The following is a 24002-nucleotide window of genomic DNA, read 5'->3' on the forward strand; positions in this document are numbered from 1 at the left end:
AATTGGGAGGGGGGGGGGGGGGGGGGGGGGGGGGTGTGTCTTGATTTGCTGTGTCTGTGGAGACACAGCTTACTAGCACACACAATGGTGACTGCATCACCCTGTTTGTTTGAAAGAGGTCACTCTAAAACAGGACGTCAGGACCAGTACTCAAAGAGCCGGCTGATTGGGCAGGAAACTAAAAGGGTTATTCACAGACGGGTGAGGAGTCTGGAGAAGTGAACAATCTAGGACAACATAGCTGAACTGGAAAGTGAGCTGAATTGGAGAACTTTTCCAAATCAGCTATGTTGTCCTAGATTGTTCACTTCTCCTGCCTTCTCCCAACTCTTCACCCTTTAGTGAATAGCCCTGCAAAACGTGTAATCATCAAGAAGCGGCATCCATTGTAATTTCATCAGCATTTAAAGTAGCTTAAAATCCTTTTGATTTTTTTTTTTTTAAATTAGATATTTTTATTGCAGTAGTTCATATAACAAAATGAAAAGTAAATTAACATATTATATACCTTTTATACACCTTAACACAGATGACTTCTAAAAACATTATAAAGAACTTCTGCTGTATATATACACATGGACACATACATAATTATACACATGGACAGAGGTACAAAGGTTTAGAATAATATACAAGACGATAACCTCTTTTCCCAAGTTCTCAAGTATTTCTCCAAGATTCCCCTATGTTGGAAAGTATAAGTTCTCTCTCAGTATCCGCTCCTCTGCTCAGTGGGCAGGTGCAATAGCCAGCCTGCTAAAGCAATTTGAAATAGCCAATAAGCAGTCTTGCTATTGATCCCGGCTGTTTACATTCACCTTCCGACTGCGGAAGGTGAATAGGGAAGTGAAGCGCCTCGGGGCTGGTTGCTTGAGGGTTACCATTAACTCTCAAGCAACCAAAAACTACAGTTAGCCGGCATCGACTGATCCATGGATGCCGAATAACTGGGAGTTTACTGTAAATGCAAAATATCGTAACCTGATTGATCGCAGCCCGAGGAGCATGGCTGACCACTTTCTCCTTTGTTAGTTGCTATTGAGCCCCTGGTCTCGTTAATCGGCAACTCGTCTAATATTAAGGGATTTAAAGGTGGTCTGTTAGAAGACAAGATATCACTTCATGCTGATGATACGCTATTATTTCTAGCTGACACACAAGCCTCATTGGTAAGCACAATGGCACTTATATCGGAGTTTAGTTACTCTTCAGAATTAAAAATGAATTGAGATAAATCGGTCCATCCTGTACAAACGCCATTGTCATGTCAAGCTGCACATATACCAATTGTTAGCTCACTTCTTTATTTGGGTATACGAATAACTGCCAGAACACATGACTATTTAAAGTACAACTTATTTTCTATTTTACAGAAGTTTAAATCTCAAATGAAAGTTATGGAATGAGTTGCCACCAACCCTAGTAGGCAGAGTTAATTTAACCACTTGCTGGCCGGAGCAATTTCTTAATATTTGTGCACACATGATAAAATCCCGAATTTTCTGAAAACAGCTTCAGACCCCCAAACAATGATATATGTTCTGAAAGCAGAGGCCCTGTAGAATAAAAAAACAAAATGCTAGTTGCAATTTTTCAAATGTTTATCAAACAAGTATTTTTAGGATAAAATAAACTAAAATGACATTTAGTGCACAGAAACAGAATAGAATATCCAATTTGGTAAAATATAAAAAGATGGGGTCACGTTGGATACCAAATATGTAAAGCCTTAAAATTGCATGCGCCTGTAAAACCGCACATACAACGCATGGGACTTTAAAAATTATTTTTTGCGTTTCTTTTTTAATGTTACCTTAAATGTTTATTTTTTTTTTACACTTTATATTTGCTATTACATAGCTATTAGCCCCCTATGTGAGCAATACAATTATGTGACAGGTCCTCTTTATGGAGATATCAGGGGTCTTTAAGATCCCTAATGTCACCTAGGGACCCCAAAGAAGCTGATGAAGCACAGATCTGCTTCACCAGCTTCTTCTCCTGGCTCTAGGAGCTGGAAAATTTGCCCAGTGATACCGGAAGTGATTTAATACACATCATTTCTGGTCCAGTGATCGGAGGAGAGACCCTCCAATCTGTCGGGGGAGACTTGCTGTGCCGGGCCCCCACGGGCGACAGCGGAGCCCAGGGAAGCTGGCGGCGGAGGGGAAGCACATTTCGCCGCATCGTACAAACTATCTGGCAGCTGTACAAACGCTGGATCGCTTGTACAGGAACAGCAACCAAGAATGCAGAAGCAGCAGCTGTGTTCTTGGTATAACAGGACAGGACAGGACGGTTTTCTGACGGTGGGCTGTCCTGAAGTAGTCAAAATGATTTGGCTGCCTAAATGATTATTTCTTCTTCAGACTTCTCCATGTTGAGTACCACAAATATATTTTTTTTTCTACAATTAACTTTCAGAGAATTTATTTGGAAAGGCAAAACACCTCCTATTAAATTAGAAATGTTACAATATCAGAAGGATGATGGTGGGCTGGCACTCCCTAATCCCTGGATATATATTTTTTTGCAACTAAACTACAGTATTTAGCCGGGTGGGAAAGGTCAACAGAGCACCATCAAGCTTTTTACATACCGTGTTTCCCCGAAAGTAAGACCTACCCCGAAAATAAGACCTAGCGCTATCTTCAGGGATTTCTGTAATATAAGACCTACCCCGAAAATAAGACCTAGTTCAGTGGTAGGTCTTATATTACAGAAATCCGCTGGACTTACTTTCGGGGTAGCGGCACATAAACTGTGTAAAGACCGGCCGCAGCTCCAGCCCCGCCCACACGCCGCCGGCCGCAGCTCACGCACGAAGGAGGCGACATCCGCCGGGACCGGCAACAGCACGCCGCCTTCCGGGACCTCGTCCAGTCCTCACCCAGCCAGTTAAGACATCCCCCGAAAATAAGACCTAGTGTCTTATTTCGTGCAAAAAAATAAAAATAAGACATTGTCTTATTTTTGGGGAAACACGGTAACAAAGTTTCAACTAGGGGCTATGGCCCACTTTATGCTTTGGAGTCTACTCAATATTTAGATGTACCGGTATTAGGGATGCACCGATACTAGCACTGGTACCGATACTGAGTATTTGGGCGAGTACACGTACATGCCCAAGTGCTCCAATTCCTTCCCCGACACCGGAACGTCTGGTCAGAGATTTCCTCTGACCCGCAGTACCATAGGGGAACATGGAGCTGGATTCCCTGGCAATCAGGAAGCTGGTGGTGAGTAATGACCCGGCTTCCTGATTGGATGGGAAGCCGGCTTCCTGGCCAATCAGCATCGTAACAACCGCCTCCTTGTTGATTGGCTGGGAAGCCAGCCTCCCAGCCAATCTGCATCGAGCTGGCTCTTCCAGGCCAATCAGCATTGAGCCGGCGGAGCAGCCAGCTTGATTCACTGGGAAGCCGGCTTTCCTGGCCAATCAGGAAGCCAGGAGGTGTCATTACCTCCCAGCTTCCTGATTGGACGGAAAGCCGGGTTCCCAGCCAACCACCAAATCAGCCAAACAACATAGAGCCAGCTTACTGGGCAATCAGGAAGTCGGGCAGCATATTATTACCCCCCACCCAGCTTCCCGATTGCCTGGGAAGCCGGCTCCATGCCAACGGAAGCACTGGTATCGGCGAGTACCGAAAGCAAAGTATCGATACCTAAAAACCGGTATCAGTGCATCCCTAACCGATATCTTTGCCAACTATTCCTTTGATTGGCAAAGTCTGGTCAGCTGGTAAGATTTTGATGTTAATTTACTCAATTGTGTTCTAATAAACTTCTCCCTGAGGTATTTAAGCTTTCAGGATTTATTACCTGGCAAAAGCCGGTATCTTGACTCTCTCACAGGTATATGATCAAAGTTCTTTACATACTTTTCACCAACTGCAAAGTGAATTCTCACTTTATAATGCTCAGTTTTATCAGTATTTAGAAATGCCTGGGTGGAATGACAAAACCTCAACTGTAAAGTTCATTTGGTTGCTATTGATGTAATGGATAAACTTTATCAGGCAACCTCTACCAAAGGCTTCATTTATAATTTATATGCCACATAGTTGGTTACATTTCTCCAAAAATCCCCCATGAGATGTAAGAATGCGTGGGAATTAGATGAGAGCTGGGTGGCGGTTAAAAGGTCAGTACAAAGGGCATCTATTTCTGCTACTCAGACTAACGCAACGGAATATTCTTCATCTGGGGCAGATACCTGACTCTCTAACCCACTTGTTTTGGCAATGTCCAAAATTAGTAATATATTGGCAATCTGTAGTAGATACTATCAATTTATGTATTTTCAGTTAAAATCCCCATTACCCCTCTTACATGTATCTTTGGAGTGTTTGAATGTTCAGAGTGGGATTGCACAATGCATTAGCTGTTCAAAGAGCATTATTTGTTGCTCGTCGGGTTCTTGTGCTGAAGTGGCTGATACAACTCTGCCTTCTGAGGAAACTCCCTTTGACTTTAATATCACTTTACGCTTGCTTCGATGAATGTTAAGAACCTACCTTAGATGTCTGGACGTGTTGTGAGGTGACAAAGCCGCTTCTACCTACTTATTTTATAAAGCTGAAGGCTTACTGAGCACTGTCTATGTGGCACCTGCTTACTGCAGGATAATGGAAATATTCTTACTAACAGATTGCTTACTGTTTGTTGTTCACTACAAGACATCAGACAAGCTACAACCAGGTTGACTCTCGTTACATTTGATGGTGATGTGACCACAGTATAAGTGCTGTGCATTTTTTTTTTTTAAGAGAACCAGTCATTACTGAACATTAAGAATCTGAATGTTTGGTTTATTTTTTGTTAAACATGCAGGATTGCATCTTAAAGGTTTATATTTTCCCACCTATTTAACATAACAGGACCCTGACATTTTGTCCATCAGAGTAAAATGACAAGTTTTCTTTAATTACACCACCCACTCCCGCTGATATTCACCTTCCTTGTGCTTTCTTTTTGTGTGTGTATATCTATATAGATATATCTCTCTCTATATATATATATCTATATAGATATATCTCTCTATATAGATAGATCTCTATATAGATAGATCTCTATATAGATAGATCTCTATATAGATAGATCTCTATATAGATATAGATCTCTATATAGATATAGATCTCTATATAGATAGATCTCTATATAGATCTAGATATCTATCTATCTTTCATTGTTTGCAACTATTCGCCAGAAAGCGTGGATGCTTCCTGTATTAAAATGCATGTAATATGCATTTCATGATTTTTTTTTTTTAAATTTTTTTTTATAGTTCCTTTAAGCTCTGCACCAGACATTTTTATTGTCAAAATGCTGCTCGCACTTAAAAACACTTTGTGAACACTTTTTGTGACAAATTGTACAGTTCTTAGCGGGCCTAGTTTTTGCCCTAAATGAGACATATGGATAGTTCTTAACAGGTAATACAAACTCCTCAGCGTAGTCATGCTCGTCTGATGTGTTGATAGGCCAATCCTGTTGCTATGTAGCAACTATTATGTAATGACAACTTAAGATCTTGTGACGTACAGCAGCGCACAGCTCCAAGCTTCCATGACAACTGGCTGCTCTGAAGATTTCCAATAGGTGGAGGAGAATGGGAAGTATGTGCCCATCAGATTTTTAAACCTTTATTACAAGGTCTGCATGTCATTTTTTTCACAATTTAAATCATCTACATTGTATAGGAATTGCAGGAAAAAAAAAAAGAAAACTAGCTTTGCACCAGAAGCAAATTTACTCCAAGTAGCATAGAACCCAATGCTATGCCAACATGAGTGACTCCTTGAACAAAAGGTCCAAATCTATGACCTCTACCTCAGAATAGTATGGGCTGACACCTCACCCTTGATTGTTCTAGGAGTCATTTTAGGGTTCAAGGTAGCTGGAAGGAGAGATATTCCACTTCTCCTAAAAAAAAAAAAAAAGGTGGAATGGCAAAAATCAGAGGGAACTGGTCCCACAGAGTCACCAGTGCATATGCTGCCACTGGATTCCAGACATGGCCACAAACTTATCCAGCTTCCTGTTCAAACAGGATGCTAGAAGATCTTTCCTAGCAAAGGTAGTGGTCCTGGAAGTCCTAAGTGGAGGGACCACACTCTGGGATCCTGGCATTGTTGACTTTGGAAGTCCACACCTGCGATGTGGACAGAGCTGGTTAATGTCTTTCTGCCCATTTCAGGATGAACAGCACCTCCCTAGCTACTGCAAGGCATCTTGTCCCTCCCTGATGGTTGATGTATGCTACAGATGTGGCACTGTTGAACTGAATTTAAACAGACAGCCTTCAAATAGTTGTGAATTCCAGCAAAGGATGGGAAGGTGGATTGCTTGACATTCCAAGCTGTTGCTTGGGAGCTCTGCTTCCTCCGCCAACCAACAGCCTTGCACTATCAGGGTGCCCAGCAATTATCTCCAACCCAGAAGCCTCATAACCGTCATGACTATTGCCACTGAGGGGGGGAAGAAGTGCCCGATTGTGGTCATAGGCAGAAGCACCAGAACCATAACAGGGTTCATGGCAGCATGAGACTTTGAGATATAATGTCTATTTACTTGACACAATCTCATCTTTTACATGTTACCAAAACACTCTGATTTATGTTTTGTTTGTGTGGATTAAAATGAATTTGCGCAACGACTGAAAATATTTTATAAACAGGTATGTTAACATCGTGTCACAATAAAGATGGCAGTCACCATCATTCTAATTTGCTAGGCCCTCTGCTTTCAGAAAATTTCATATTTGAGTTTAAGTCCAAACTCCAAAATGGCCATAAGGCTGCGTTCACACCTGACCGTTTTGTAGGGCGTTCTACGCTCGACGAACGCTCTACAAAACGGTCAAAAATATCAATTGCATTGTAGTCAATGCCCTCGTTCCCACCTCGCCGTATTTCCGCCCGTCCCTAACGCCCTACGCCTGAAAAGGTCCCGGGACTACTTTGGGCCGTTTTGTAGGGCGTTTTCCATTTGGATACTGCCAAGTAGCCTTTGGGGTCGCGAGACTTTTTTACAGCGAATCGCGGTAAAAAAACGTGCGACAGACGCGCATATTACAATACGCCTAGGTGTGAATGGGGCCTTAGATGTGTGCATAAAATGTTTAAAAAAAATGGTCCTGGCAGCAAAAGGGTTAAAGGAGGGGACATCCTCTATTGGAATAGAGGTAGCCTTATGTAGGTGGATCCAGTGAAGCCCGCTTTTTCACAAAGGCCTCTGCCAGAGGAAATAGGACCAAAAAAAAAAAAAATGCATAAAACAGAAGAACGGTCTATCCAGGTATCCAAAAGGTAGTGTGAACATTTTTTTGCTGCCATTTTAGTCCTGAAACAGCCCAGGCCTTCCACCTTGCTCAAAGAGGGAGCAGGTAAATCCTACTTCTTGCTCATGACTGTTTCAGTTATTGTTGACGTTTGCTTGTGCTTAAACAGAATGACGTGTGAGAGCTTGGATCTGCTCTTCCCTGAGTGAGGGAAGGGATTCAGCCCCAGAAGCTTGTTCTGAGGATAGTCCAACATCCAATTCCAAAGGGACATGTGAAATGACCAAGGAAGGGTAAAAGGGGCTTTTGCTGCCCCTGCAGTCAGGTTGAAACATAAGTTGCGACAAGTAGAGTAAAAAACAACTGCAGTAAGATACTTAAGCTCTGGCTGAAGGTTTAAAAGAGGTCTCTAAAATAGATGCTGAGGTGGTCAGTCCATGGATGGGCTTTAAAACTGCAGATAGAGCATACAATATAAGAGGAGTGAACTATAGGTTTGCCTGTCTTCACTGGATCACCAGCCTTCTGTTTTGTGCCAGACATTGCGACCCCTATCGGGTACTTGTGTAACCAGAGTGTAAAACCAGACCCACAGCCTGAAAGGATGCCAGGGTTAGGCCACAAACAATCCTTACTGCAAGCAGCATTTGTGACCGAGAGGGGAAGTGCAATGTTTCCGGGACATAGAACCTGTAATGAGGTGCTGCTCGGAGTTTCCACAAAAATGAAAGAGTGGGGAACACGTGTGGAACGTGCTGCAGGAGCAACCAACTAAAAGTTCTGCAATGGGAACCCAGCCAGAATGGCATGGTGACCAGTTCACTGCCTTTTGATACCAGTCCCAATAGCACCACAGTCTATGTGCTGCAGTGCTGTTGCGGAGAGATCTATAAAATTATAGGAACTGGGAAAACCTGTGCTTTGTAGCGAAGGTAAAGAAGTCCAACCTCCCTAAGGACGCTAAGTAAAGCTGACCATCAATGTCAGATCTCATTTAGGCGGCATGAATATGATCTTCCCTCAACGGATGATAAAGAAATGTTATTTTTTTGGGAGTCACTACCTGAATAGAACCTGCGTCTTATTTTTACCTCAGACGACTTGTGCACTCTTCAGCTTTTGATAGACTGATACTTTACAGTTGTAATTCTACTGAAGTGTGCCTTGAATCCATAGTGGCCTTAGCCGACAGGAAGAATGCTGTGTAGGTTGGGAAATTTCTACTTCCACCACATGTCTTTTATGAGGTTTTATGCAGCACTGACACTTACCACAGTGTTTTCCATGGAACACAGAACCAGTTACATCACTCTCCACACCAGAAGCTCACAATCGAATGTCTATAACACAGGATCTAATTGGAGCAGAAGGCAGTGAACTTACCAGTATGTTATGTGCAAAGCAGCCAGAAACCCACACAAAGCAAACATACCTTTTCTATGCAGATGCGGCAACATTTGACTAAAGTACATGTGTGGCAAACAAATTGTTCCCTTTTATATGAAAATTATAATCAGCATTTCTGACACTAGTATGTGCTTCCCACGTGGAGATTTTAATTTTTCTGTCATGTCAAAAATGTTTTCTATAACATGTCTGAACTAGGGATGTTCAGATACTTGGCATTTTCATGAGAACTCCCAGGGTTGCAGCGGTTGCAGCTCGGACCTGGCTATGGCACTTCACCACTGTCCTGAAATCATTAGTCTGTATTGTTTTAGAAAAACTGTCACATGACAATAAACAAAAATGTATCAGTACTTGTATCTGTGAGTACTTGGACAAGTTTCCGGACTTGAAAAAATGGTATCTGTGCATCCCTTTATATGTGTTTATAAAAAAAAAAACCATCATACATTAAAACAGGAGGTACAAATCCCAGGAGCTCCGTGTGCTCCTTACAAATGACAGCTACCTCCTAACGTTTACATTTTTCTCTAGCCTTGTCCTGCAGCTGGAAAAGTATCTTTACTTGTACTGAGTACAGTACTTGGTATCTGAACATCCCTAGTCTGAAACTTATGTATAAATGCAAAATGCCTTCCAATTTTAGAAAGTAGAATATTGAGTAGCTTGTGCTAGACAGCAATCAATAAGAATCTGGCAAAATTGGCACATACATAATAAACATTCACAGGGGGGGGCTCAATAAAAAGTACAGCAAAGTAAAACTAACATTTCTGAGGCTGATTTCTGCAAACTGCCACATGAAAGCAGACCCTGTAGTAAAATACTCACCCCTATATAAACACACAGCATGTAAAAAGGCACCTGGAAGAAATATACTTACCTTTTACATGGCTGCCACACTGGAGAAGGTGACGTCATGATTCTTTTGGGTGAGATCCTGGGAACACAGTGGGGGGAAGTTATCAAAGCAATTGTGACAGTTTTAGCCTCATAGGTCTTTTCTATATGTGCAATTCTGTCTTTTAACATGTGCCCCTGTTTTGACCTGAGCTTGCACTACTTTTCCAACTGCACGTGTTTTACACTGTTTTGACCTGAACTTGCACTACTTTTCCAACTGCACGTGTTTTGCATCTGTTTTGACCTGAGCTTGCACTACTTTTCCAAATGCACGTGTTGTGCGCCTGTTTTCATCTGCACTTGTCCTGCGGCTGTCTGAAACGGCAGCATCACCTAGCAAAAGAATCGCAAATTAAGAAGTCCCCATGACCACTTCTTTAAGACGCGACAGTTAAGCATTTTGCCTGGAGTTACGAGTCTTCTTTCCTGGAGTCTATTAAACCTCATTTATCAACATTAACAATAGCACCATAACTCTGGTGCAAAGTGCATCAAATATAGTCTGTGCAACTTCAAACACTCTCAATTGCTATGATAATTTCCTCCCAGTGTATTCCAGTAGGAGGGCAGTAGGTATAGGAGCATTCTTTTGCAAAGAATTTCCCAGAATCCTTCTAAAAAAAAACGTGATATTGCTGTCACCTCGGTGATGCGGACAGAAGCTTGGTGAAAGGTAAGTATATTTTCTACCTTTCCTGCACACCTGCATTTTACATTGGTGGGCCTGGAGATAATAAGATGGCCTTGCAGTTTAATGCCTGTTTGCTGAAGGGGAGACCCATCTTTAGAGGATTCGATTAGAAAAAAGAATTCCAATCACATTATAGGAAAAAAAAAACATACATTTTATTGGACAACTGCAAGCACCTTAAACCACAATTGGTTACTGTTACAACACTGGGTATTTTCACATCTAATTATTGCAAAGGCTTGTGATTAAACCGCAATGGATAAATCAAGAAACAAAGTGGCACCGTATTTGTAAAACCAGAAATGAATTTACATTCAATCCACAGACTTTAAAAAAAAAGTTAAATAGATCTCTGTTTACATTCTAAAATCTGCATCACCTCTAACCATGTAATTTTATCATTTTATTCGCCACGGTAAAGGGAGCAAAACAAACCAAATGTTTAAAAGGGAAAACAAATGACTAAGTAGTTAGTTTATCGAAAATACATGTAACCAGTGCATTTCTTTTAAAAAAATAATGCTGAATTATATGTACACCTAAGCAGTTGTGAAATGGGCTATTTAACGGTCAGGATATTACGAGTAGAGAGCTACTATGCCCACTGCACTACAGATCGAAGCATATTGTTGGTTTTAAAATCTTTATTAAGTTATTTTGCATATGTGCAAAAATATAATAAAATGTTGCCTTGGACATTACACATAATATATCCCCAGTGGCAATTTCCATAACGAATGCAACATACAACATTAACAGACCCTTAGGAGAATACTACCTATTGTAAGAAGTTGGCCCAATAAAAGGTAAAAGTTTCTGTTATTCTATAAATATTTGCTTTCCGGAATAATAACCCCCAAATAAAATAGTCTGTCCTACTCAGCCGATGTCAACTGAGTGCTTGATCTCGTTCCAGTGTGGAAACCACTTCTATTGGCAGACCGCTAGATTATTGATTGGACAAACCTACCAAGGATCAGGTGTAATATATATACGAAGAAGGTTCAAACACTTCATATTTGTTTAATGATGGAAACGTATTGTATTGAAGTGACGCTCCAATGTGAGGGGTCTCCTTTCTTTTCACTAACTCCTGTGCTTTATCCCAGAAACAGATGGGGCAAGTTCATTCAGCATACAATGCGACTGGTCTCTTGTGAGTGTGCAGACTTTAATGTAGTCTGCAAAGAGGAGGTAGCGGAAAGTATGCGGAGATGGGCTTGGCCTCACCTGAACACATGAAATGTTGCTGCAGCAATTTGAAAACCTACACTATGAATGTTGTCATGTGCATACATCAGTTTAGACTACAAAGAATTCATCTTCCCCTAAAGTGCCATAATGGGGCAATTGCTTACAAATAAAAAAAAAAAAAAACGAGAGCAGCTTTAGTTACCGAACCGAAGAAAATGATCCCGCGTCTTCGGAAAACCCAGCTGTAATTCACTAAATGCGGAAAGTTGAGGAGATCAATCTGCTCTGGACTTCCAATCCCCTTTCCTGTTAAGTAACCTTTTCAGTGCTAGCTGGGCAAAAGACATACTGCGGCCTAGTCCAGCACTGCAAGGTTGTCAATGAAAACAAACATTTACAAAGTGAATGTACATACACTATAGTACAAGAATGGTAATCCCTCGGGTTAAGGTAAAAATGTTACAGTACCCATGCATTAGGCCTGTTAGTCATTTCAAAAGCTTGAATTTACCCAACATCTGCTAAAACTTATCATAAATAGTTACAAAATCTGGCAGACACATGGAAAAAATGTACTTCTTGTTCAAAAATTGGACATCTGAATGCCACGTAACATGAAAAACAAGACCAGATTAGGCTTTTTTTTTTTTTTCTCATTTTTCTCCCACGTCCCAGTCCCCAGAAAAAAGTGGGTTGGTAAAGCTTAGAGCTGAAGACACAGAGGCTAACCTTTCCATTGACCACAGTGCACACCAAGCAAAGGAAAACAAAACAGGGTACTAAAAGAAAAGTTGTAAAGCTAAAGCCAAATCACTCAGAATCCGGTTACAGATATTGTGACAGTCCAAAGTAACAGAGGGACATTTCCTACGAACTTAACCAGGGATGTCGCAGGCACTCGCTAGCAGATGCACGTTTCTCAGGAACCATTTCTAACATGGGAGTGAGAAAATCTGTAAACTGAGCAGCATCTTCATGTGGCCAGCCATACTTCTCCACCAGAACATCAAACAGGCTCCAAGGTTTTAGTTTAGTGATGTGTCGAAGCTCCCCTATGTTAAGAAAGCAAAGTGTTAGGAAATCAGGAAAACAAGAAGCTTTACCATAATGGAATGTCCTTTCATATTATGTCAGTGATAAAATGTATAAGACTAACAAAGCAAAGGGCTCAGAATTAGTTTGGGAAATGCTGTACGCATCAGAATCTAGGATGAAGAAACTTGTGGTGGCTTTCTGCTTACTAGCAGGTCACCATGGTGATACAGATAATAAATCCCCCACAACATGAACAGAAGTACTGGATTCAAGATAAATACAATAAACAGATGATTATCTAGGGTAGATATAGGCAAACTCCAGCCCTCCAGTTGTGTCGAAACTACAAATCCAATCATGCATCTGCCTCAGAGTTTTGACTGTGGCTGTCAGAGTCTTGCAGTGCCTAATAGGATTTGCAGTTCCACAGCAGTAGGATGACTGGCGTTTGCCTACTCCTGATCTAGGGGATACCTGTAATGTAGATTCGGGTGCTGGGTGATGTACACTGCAGTTTCAATGAGTTATAAGAAATGGTGTCAAACAATGTGCAATTCCATAAGATCTATACAGAGAACTGGAGTTCATGGCTTGGAATTCTAAGCTATCCTTTGCTGCCTCCCATTCCATGCAAATCCTCCAGATCCTCTATTCTTAAATATACTGCCCCCTGTACAGTGTCCTAGTGCAGTCCTCATCTAGATAATGAACATAACATCAATGACTAAACAATAGAAGCCGAGAGGTGTCACTCTATTATCAATTAAATGCTACAAAAACTGACTGTCTTGTCTTGGGCCCATTCACACCATAACCAGATTGTTTCCGGACCCAAAATGCATTCTAATGTATCCCTATGCTTTTTCTGCCCTCTGTTCACACCAGCTCAGTCAGGTACAGACCAGACCAGAAAAATACTGCATGTCTCATTTTGCCTTGTCTGGAATGCACTGGAACTGGGGGCAGGTTCACAGATCTGGACCGGAAAATGGTGTGAACATGCCCTGTGGCAGTCATCCCCTGAAGACGTAGCTCATTTTTAATGGCCTGGACGTCTATAGAGGATTTCATCACACTGTGTAAACTTTCACTTTCTACATGCAAATGCCTGAATAGTAGACATTTCTTTTGGCACTATAGTTCACTGACCACTAGATGTAGAACATTCTCAAGAGACAAGCAAAGATTACAGCATACTGCCACTTTTCCTAAACAACAGGACAAAGGACAATGAAAATAGACTAGTAGGTCTACACCATATCTAGCCTCTCTGTAGTTGGAAGGTGTCCCCCAAACGCAGCCTGCAATCATTCAAAGGATAGCATAAAGTGTTGTGGGGAACAGGCAGACAAACAACGGCACAATGTAGCATAAACATTTTCTTACTAGACCTCAAGGATGAATACCAACCAGTAAAATTGAGTTGTTCTTTGGGTGTGGCTCTGGGAATTTAAGCTAATGAGTGAACAGATACTTTGCACAAACCCTTCTTCTTTTATATATAAGATGATCTGACTTCATAATAAATGCTTTAAATCTAGATTGTGAACTTCCTCCTTGGTAAACATTCAGAAGTTTGTCACTGTAAAGTCTGAATGACACTAAGCAAACCCAGACACTTTCACATCACACTAAAACTATCCTCATAGTAGACAAAAACATGGAGCTCCTGACATCAGAGGAAAGTCAGGACTTCTAATCTGCATAGTTACAGATCAGTGACATAACCTATAGTAGCCAAACATCAAATAACTAGCCTTTCAAAATCAGCATCCCATAATGGCAATCTAAATATTTGCAGAGTACGTTTCCTTTAAAAGCAGATTTCAGATTTTAGTAGAAACCATGTCCCACAATACAACCAACTAAAAGGTGCCATATTGCACTGTGAGATGAACAGGCCGCTTCTACGTTCACTCTGAAAAGCTGACATTTGCATAGGACTTCTTGGGGCTCCTGGGGAGACACACTCAAGTTAAACAACATGGCCTACAAAGACCATATGGTGCCTACTAACAACACATAAGGTTTGTTTAGTATGTTGTACCTTAGTAAACCAAGTTTAATTTACTATACGTAGTACATCACAAGTAATGAAACAATACAGTGGGCAATTTTTTAGGAGCCTGGTTAAAGAAGAAGGCCCTTGGCTTTTATTGAATAAGAAATGCAGTCTCCAGATTTTACCTGCAGGTGTTTCATCCATTAAGAAATAATGGCATTCTGTTAGTACCGTGTATTTCCTTTTAAATGAACATCTGGCTGCGTAGTGTAATGTGCAAGTGTCCCTAATGAAGAGGCAATTTGCCTGGGATACAAATAATGGGGGTCAGCTGAATCCATTTTTAAGGATAGCCCTTCAAACTGGTTTAAGGAAAACTAAACAAAAGTAAACATCTTAAATGTTACTATTCACCCTCCCTACATGGAAAAAAAAAAACACATTTTGTGGTGCAGAAACACGGTTACCTTGTTTGGTGAAAAAATCCTTGGAATATTTTCCCAACATAGCACATTTTCGAGGGATTTTTCCCAGCAGTTCAGAGATCAATGCTATGTGATCTGTGTTTGAAGAACATTGCCAGCAAAACAGAAACATACAACTCAATCAGTACATTTTATACATTTAGAAAGAGGGCATGGCGCAGACAGAACCATCTTCAACACATCTTTAGGCTTCGCCATGAATTGGCGGTGGTGCTGCTACAGCAACACATGAGCCAACCCAATAACATCTGTTGATGAAATTTTTAGCAGAGTAGATTAAACAGGCTGAAACAATGTGCTGCAACAGCGCTGTGAGATTTGCATTTCCACAGAGCTATGGAAATTTGTTCAACGACCAATAAAATATTTGTAGGTGTCTGGAGAAAAAAAAAAAAGCAGTGGGAAGATTCATTCTGTCTACATCACAATGCCTTCCGTAAGGAAGAGGTACTACCTCTGCGATTGAAGAATTCCCGAGAATATTTTCCAGACAGAGCAAAGTGTCTTGGGATATTGCCTAGAAGCTCAATGATGTGTGCTATGTGGTCTATGGAGGAGAGAAAAAGAGGAGTGAAGGAGTGGAAAAAAAAAAAAAAAAAAGAAGAAGAACAGAATGAGATAAGAAAAGAAGGAGGGAAATAGAATTAATTAAAATAAAACTCAAAACCAATTATGGGGCAAACCCATGCAAACAAGGCTCAGCGGAAACAGAGACTCCATTAGTAAAATTTATGACCAGTGTTTATGTTGCGGAATAAATCAACAAGCAATAAAGCATGAGAATGAACAGATTGAGACAGAGGAGAAAAGCCTTGGTACGCCAGTTAGGAATAAATTAGTCCTTTATTATATTCCGTCACAATCCAGACACAAAACCTTATGTACAGGTACCAACTCGAAAATCCAATTAGTATCATGAGGTGGACCTCATGTATAGGTGTGATTTGCAAATGCCAGAGAAGACATATGTAAAATACCTTTGATACACCACACTCCATACCAGCTATATCTTCTTATATCAACAGACCTGTGCACTATATCACCTCACTTATAAAACAAATATTTGTATTGCTTCATGCACTGGAGCCATTGACAAATCACTTGATTTGTAATACTTAAAGCATGTTGGCCCATCATAAGTGATATGTTGCTGACAGAATGATCAGCTCAGCACATAGACTAATTGTATCTAATGACTGGCAAATCACACCTACATGCAAGCTATTTAATGGGATCTCGTGACTACAAACTACTGGAGCTCAGCCGGCGGCTTTCAAACAAATGCATGTCTTACAGAGATTTAATGTCGTCTGAGTGACATTATGAAATAAAATGAGCTTGCTGAACAATTTCCATCCACTTCACTCTTGATTATAAGAAGAAATAAACACATTGAAGTCATTTCATGAGAACTTTAGAAACATGCAGCTTCTTTTTCCACCATTCTTTTTGTAGAACTACACACATTTCTCTATCCCTCGGTGAAAGAGCAAGTAGAGTTTTAGGTGTAGGATTTTACTGCCAGTTTTTTAAACTACCATTTCCACAAGATCATATTACTTTTGAAAAACAGTTTCCATGTTAAAGTTTTTTAAAGCCCAAAAATGGGTGAGGGCTTAAAACCCGTCAGGTTTTTTTTACAGCTGTCCCCCCTGTAGACATTCAGCCTCATGATTTGTCTTGGTGACCATGGTCACCGGGACTGAAAGTGATGGAAAATAGTGGTCATCATTATAGAAATTGAGGGGGGATTTTACAATGAGGACATTTCTTCCAGTTACAATTAGTGGATTTACCTCGCTTTAGAGAGGGTCTCACTTCATATTGTGTCTACTGGATAGGAAATCTCCCTAATGAGAACAAAAAAAAAAAAAAAATCTGACGGATTCAACCCTTACCAACTCTATCAAAAAATAAAGTTTCGGGTTTAGATCTAGTTTAAGGGTACCCAAACCTGAACATAAATCGAGAATCCAAACTGAATCCTTCTAGCATCAGGGCCAGACAAGGAAAAGTAAAGAGGGGCTTTTAAGGCATAGAAGCCTATATATTAAGATCATTTATATCATTAAGGTCAAAAGCTTTATTACAATTGAGTAAAATTCATATAAAACCGACCAAATATAACAGATCAAATAAAATTGGATCAGGATAACATAGCCTGTCCAAAAATGACCCACAAGGTAAACAATTTGTAAAAAGAAAAAAAGTCCAACAGAATACTCATGTATGTTGTTATTATTAACACTCTAGGACTTCCTCTACGCATTTAGGCAAAATCTGGCTTCTTCAGGAGGGTATTCCGGGAGGCTATAATGTGGACCAGTATGATCTTAATATTTTGCCTTCTTCTATGCCTTAAAATCCCTTCTTTACTTTATCTTTTCTGGCCATGATGCTAGAAGGATTCACCGTTTGGTTTCTATACTTATGGGGTGTGGCATAGCAAGCCTGCCTCTCATAAACACTTTTTGATTATACTGAACCTAAATCAAGTATGGTGAAGTAACATTAAAGGCAAGGATGAGCAGAAAGTAACACTAAAGAGGAAGGCTGAAAATAACTAATAATGGCGAACTCTGGCCACCATAGAAAATATCATGCTCCTCCCAGAAGTCACACTAAGGAAGACTATACGTTACTAGAAAAAAAAATGGAAGAACCCTGTATAAACAACCTGGCTGGCTGTTAAAGGGCCGACAGCTCTTCTCTCAGGCACCTTCATCAAGCAGGCCAGCTGCATGTCATTGCTTAGTGATTTACTCAGGGGACATGGGCATGCCCTATTATTACTTCACTATATATACCAATAAAAGGATGCATGGTACATAACATGGTGACCCCTGGATCTATTTAATGTCAGTTTGACCAGGTGGGTCATATTATTTATTCATCAAATCAGTCTGACAGAAAAAGACTAACACACGTCGGCATTCGTTCTTAGAAAAATGGCAGTAACAATCCATAATGGCGGATTTCAGACAGATCTGATTGATTGTAATGGTTTCCCAACCAAATTTGGTGATGACTGACAAAAAGAACATTGTGAAAAGAAGCTACAGACATTCTTAACATAGGCACTGAACCCTAACTGTTTAGAACATTACTGGACATGAAAAATCAGCATCAACTAATATTTACCCATTCATGCAATTTCCCCCATAATGCACAGGAAAATGTAGGTGACAGATCCCGTATATAAAGAACTAAATCTCAGTTTATGGGTGCCTCCCTTCCAGACACAGACATGCTGAAAATAATAACCCCAGGGAATACTTTTATTCACAATCACAACTAGAGGTGCACCGAAATAGAAATGTAAAAACTGAAACGAAACCGAAATTTAAAAGAATTGTCAGGCCGAAACCGAAAATGTTTTTATTTTTTCAAATTTTTTAAATATTTTTTTCAAATTAATTAATTTGCTATTAAATATATTTTTTTTTAACTTTACTTGTAGGGGCTTCAGGGAAATATTAGGGGTCTGATATTTCCCTTTTAAAATAGAAAAAGAGATTGAGAACACAGAGTCCTCAATGTCTTTTCTGTATCCCCTGTTATCAATGAACAGGAATCCTACTGAGTGTTCCTGTTCATTCATAACATGAGAACATTGTGTGTTTACTATAACTACAACTATAAATGAACAGGAGGTGATGTAGATCACTCCCATTCATTCATAATTGAGGATATGGTAACCATACTATGTCCTCAATTATGTACAAACACTCAGCAATCACTGATCGCTGAGTGTTTGTACCTGGCTCTCCTCTCTGACAGCTGTCACAGGAGGTTGAGCGAGCGGTGTAGGGAGGAGAGCTAAGCCTCCTGTGACAGCCCGGGCTGTCTCCGCTCACACACCGCTCTGCCGGACTGTGATAGGCAGCTGAGTGGTGTAGGAGGAAAGACACCGCCCCCTCACAGCACTCTCCTCGCGCAGCGCTCGGCCAGCTGTCACTTTACCTCCTCCCTGCTGGGACACAGAGCAGCGTCCAGCGGGGAGGAAAGAAAGCAGGGATGCGCCGATGTATTTAGCCAAAAGTGCAATTTTCAGCCGATATGTTTCGGGGGCCGATATATCTGTGCATCCCTAAATCACAACTGAAGGTACATGAACTCAATCTACATGTGAGGAAACACTTTAAACCCTCTTGCAATTGATGTTGTTAAAGTGCAACTAAAGCCAAAACATTTTTTCTAATGTTGGATGGATTGAAGAGGGATTAGAATATCTGCCAGGTCTGTAATGCTGTCTGTGTCCCCCCGATAGGGAGACTCACTCTTTCTATTTATCATGATGACCATTACTGACAGTGAAAGCAAATCCCAAATTTTGGGTTGTCATCAGAACAGGAATAGATGTGAAATCTTCCAATTGGCACACTAGTTCTGGTAACCCTGTGAACCCCCAGGGATTTCAGTCTCTTTGGAAGGATTTTCTCTCACTTCCTGTTGTGGCTATTGGACAGGAAGTGAATGGAAATCTGCCCAGTGGGACATCGACAAAAAGAAAAATCTGATTTAGGTTATAGATCCTCCATTACGCTGTCCAAAACTAAACAAAAAAACTGTCTTCTGTTTTTGTTTAATGTAGATATTGACAGAGCTCTCCAGCCGCAGTCCTTCCTAAAAACCTTGTGCATGGAAGCATGGGCACAACTGAAGAACTGTCCCACCCCAAACAAGTTGGGTTCAAGTCTGACCCAGCAAAAAGTAGGAATCTAAAAGCATTCATTTGATCAGTGGCTCTAGGATATTGTCTGAGGCTGTCATACATTTGGTCTCCTTATATAAAAGAGGCTTCTATCTGTATTAGGAGCTCAGCTCAATTATTTTTTTTCAAATTCAAAGTTCTTATGTTCACATTGAATGGTGAAACCTATTATATGTACTGGTGCAGTTAATACAGTCTCCAAGAAGCTGTCTGTATGTTCATGTGTATTACTCTGCAAGGATACAGAAATACCGTGGAGCAATAATTAACTCTTAAAACAAATGCCATTACCATTTATATCTTGTGCTGGCCATATACTAATAGTTTTTTTTACGTTTAGCTTGCGGCTAATGTATTCTAACAGTAGGTGTTAGCTGCTGACGGAATACATGAAAAGTGACTGCAGCCACTGTTGGGCCTAAAATTTTCTGACCAGCTTCTTCAACAAAAGTAGAATGAGTAATCAAATTTTATCGAGATGGCTGGACCACCCACTGTATGGATTTCAGCCGATTTCTGTAAATTGGCCAAAATGTTAACAGTGTATGGCCAGCCTTAGTGAAACTAGCTCAGCTATATTAACAGCACACTGGCACAATGTCACATTACAAGCGTGCGTGAGTTCGATGTCATCAAACCTCTTAAGTGCCCCTGCGTGGAGCGTGGGTGTGATCCTAAAGTCCTTTCAGCCACTTATCGCATCCACAGCTCCCAAAGTGGCAGTCTGTTATACCTTTAGTTGAACCTGAAAGTTCAGGAAAGCACTTTCAGGCTCATTTACAGTTCTCTGTACAGCAGCAAGAGCAGGCAGAGATCAGAGAGTGTCTGTCACCTAGTAACCACATAGGATAGAAGTAGTCTAACTATATATTTATTTAATGGCACCATTTTAGTTTAATGCTGCGAAGTTCAGCACAGAATGTTTTGAATACTTTCTCATTCAAGTCACGCTTTTACAGTTTTGCCTACCTTAGCCTTCTGTTTCAGAACTGCATACAATTATAAGTCTTGGCATATCTGTTACTTATAAGCAGAGCTTGAAAAATCCACTGCTCCCGACGAACAGCTTCCCGGCCGGCCATTGTAATTACACGGCCGGCCGGGAGCTTTACATTCAAGCGATCGGGCGTCTCTAGAGACGCCCGATCGCTTGTATCAGCAGCTGTCACTGCCGTTGCCGGTCCCGAGATCCGCTGTGCCCGATGCGGCCGGGACCGGCACGGCTCTGTGACAGATCAAAGGGAGTTCAGTATACGAACTCCCTTTGATCTCCTCTCAGTCCCCGAATGCAGGAAGTGATGTATATTACATCACTTCCTGCATTCAGTGTCACTCTCCAGCTACAGAAGCTGATGAAGCAGATGTCTGCTTCATAAGCTTCTCTGGGGGTCCCTAGGTGACATTAGGGGTCTTGGAGACCCCTGATGTCTCCATAAAGAGGACCTGTCATGTAAATTGGCTATTATAGGGGGCTTCTTAGCCCCCGATGTAATAGCAATAAAGTTGTGTGTCAAAAAAAAAAAGAAGTAATACAAAAATTAAAGAATCATAAAAAAATAAAGCATAAAAAAAATGTAAAGAAAACATTTTTTTTAAGTCCCCGCCCACCACATACACACTCAGATATGAGTCGGGTGCGCCTACGTGCAAAAACACCGATTGCGCCTATTGTGCCGCACATGTTACATATCGCCGCAAACGTCGGAGTGAGAGCAATCATTTTAGGGCCATCAATCACCGATAACACTAAACTGATGAGCAGTAAAAGCTTTTTAAGCGTGGCGTTTTTTGCGATTTTGCGGGTGCACGCAATTTTAAGGCTTGACATGTTTGGTGTCTATTTACCCAACGTGACCCCGACTTTTATGTTTTACCAAAAATATGGGTAATAATAAATGTTTTATAACATAGCGTAGGGAAACTTTTTTTTTTTCTTTTACTTTTTTCATTATATAGTAAAAAATAACCCCCGAGGTGATTATATACCTCCAAAAGAAAGCTATCTGTCCCCAAAAAATGTTAACGTAAATTGCAAGGCCGATAGTCTGGTCATGCTGACTGGTGAAATTTTTGACTGACTGGTGAGACACCCTAAAATTTTTCAAGCCCTGCTTGACTGTACAGTTGTGGTAAAAGGGGTGAGACCAAAGTACAGTTTCACACAAGGTGGTATGCAATTTGGGCCAAAAATTGGTCACTAGATCTACTCCAGGGGCCTTAACAAGGACGTATTGTTTTTATATTTCCCGGACATCTTCACAGCACGAGTAGAATTGGTTTTGCAATGGTTTTAGGTTTTAATTTAAGCCAGTGCTAGGTAACTTCATAATGTATTATTTTTCTGTGTAGCACACCCTTTGTTACACCAATCCAAATCAGAACATTGATTCGGTTTACCCTCCTTAATTAGTTGATAGGTCCTAAAGATGTTAGATTTGTTTTGCCATATCAAACAGTGGACCTGTGCCAAGACAATGGACAATAAAGTTTTTACATATTCTCAAGAAGCAGTAAATGTGTTTTTAAACCAGTCTTAACTGTCCTCTCTAGCTGCATGTACTGTGAAGTAAATAATCTTCAAAGATGCAGCACCTGGTGTTGTCTACAGAAGGCTAGCAGACTGCCACGTTTCACCTGCCATAAAAACAAAAGGTGAAAGGAGCTGGGATTTCGGCCACCTCTCCTCCACTCTGCTGTCTTTAGCTCTTCTTCTCCCTGTTTATGTCCCAAGACAACAGCATTGAGTGGAGGGGGTTGAGGACGGAGCTGAACTGACTGTCTTAGTGCCGATGTGTTATGTGTATTGTCTGGAGACAGCAGTGTGGAGAGGGGAGGAAGGACAAACTGCGGGATGGATGTGCTTCGCAGACCTGTGACCTGACATGAATAAACTTTGACAGAATGTGCCCTGAGTTTCTGCGTTTGCACAGGTTCTCATGAATGAGCAGCAGCTCCTACAAGCTGCTGTCACTAAATGGGAGAGGAGGATCCCAACAAAATTGTCAGGATCGCCTCTCAGCACAGAGCTCATCCCCCCCAGGTTATTACACTGAATTTTAAGCTTATGGTGCAGTTTTGATTACAGGAGTACATTGAAAAATGTATTCCTGTATCATTAGGAAGCTACAAATGCAAAGAAAAGGTGTAACCCATAGTTCTATTTTAACCCTTACAGTGTGGTTTGCAAGGGTTAATGTTTAATATGCCATTTGCCCTTGATATACTGCATTTATTACTTATTAGACAGTCTTAACGATTGTCATATCATGCAATAAATAGACCATGTAGATGGAATGAAGGAGTGTATTTTCATCTACACATTGTAGAATGTAAAATTACAAAGAAAAGAGGACCACAAAATGAAACAAAAAATCTGAATTAAAGCCAAAAACAAATTTAAATAGCCATCGAGTCACCTACATATTCACATCCTAGCTCATTGTAACACTGTGCAACTTCTCTGAATATGTGATAAAAGGACTGTGACTTTGTCTTTAATAGAAGACCGGACTGAAATAACGACTGTAGCTAAATGGCTCCAAGTTTATTGAAGTAAAAAAAGAAAGCAACTGTGTTAATCATGAAAAAAGGAGTAAAACCCATCACCACTACAAAGAGATGTGTATGTGTAATTCTAGCCCACTGCTTTTCAGTGTGAGAAGTACGCACCTTCGTCCCTGGAATAGTCTTCTCCAGAATGTGGTTCAAATAAATAGTCGCCTGTTGCAAGCTCAAATGCCTGTAGGGGGTAAGAAAAAAAAATCATTAAAAGTAATAATAATGAACAGAAGTGCAAATCTTCAAAAGCAGAACTCCATATTTTTAGTGCTTGGGAACATAGCGTAGGGAAACTTTTTTTTTTTGTTTTACTTTTTTCATTATATAGTAAAAAATAACCCCCGAGGTGATTATATACCTCCAAAAGAAAGCTATCTGTCCCCAAAAAATGTTAACGTAAATTGCAAGGCCGATAGTCTGGTCATGCTGACTGGTGAAATTTTTGACTGACTGGTGAGACACCCTAAAATTTTTCAAGCCCTGCTTGACTGTACAGTTGTGGTAAAAGGGGTGAGACCAAAGTACAGTTTCACACAAGGTGGTATGCAATTTGGGCCAAAAATTGGTCACTAGATCTACTCCAGGGGCCTTAACAAGGACGTATTGTTTTTATATTTCCCGGACATCTTCACAGCACGAGTAGAATTGGTTTTGCAATGGTTTTAGGTTTTAATTTAAGCCAGTGCTAGGTAACTTCATAATGTATTATTTTTCTGTGTAGCACACCC

The 24002-nt window shown here is 40.6% G+C and overlaps 1 protein-coding gene across 1 annotated transcript in view; it reads right to left on the reverse strand.

Annotated features, from left to right (window-relative positions):
* Positions 1–11991: 11991 nt before the first annotated feature.
* The window catches only part of SRPK2 (SRSF protein kinase 2), a 143158-nt gene continuing 131147 nt past the window's right edge, over positions 11992–24002 (reverse strand). Inside the window, exons 16-17 of the mRNA XM_018566441.1 lie at positions 15457–15549; positions 11992–12532 (exon numbers count right to left, since the gene is read on the reverse strand). Of these exons, the coding sequence (XP_018421943.1) occupies positions 12348–12532; positions 15457–15549 (278 nt within the window). The 3' untranslated portion in view covers positions 11992–12347. The remainder of the gene's footprint in view (positions 12533–15456; positions 15550–24002) is intronic.

This window comes from Nanorana parkeri, unplaced genomic scaffold (assembly GCF_000935625.1).
Source record: "Nanorana parkeri isolate BGI_ZX_2015 unplaced genomic scaffold, ASM93562v1 scaffold949, whole genome shotgun sequence".
Lineage (NCBI taxonomy): Eukaryota > Metazoa > Chordata > Amphibia > Anura > Dicroglossidae > Nanorana > Nanorana parkeri.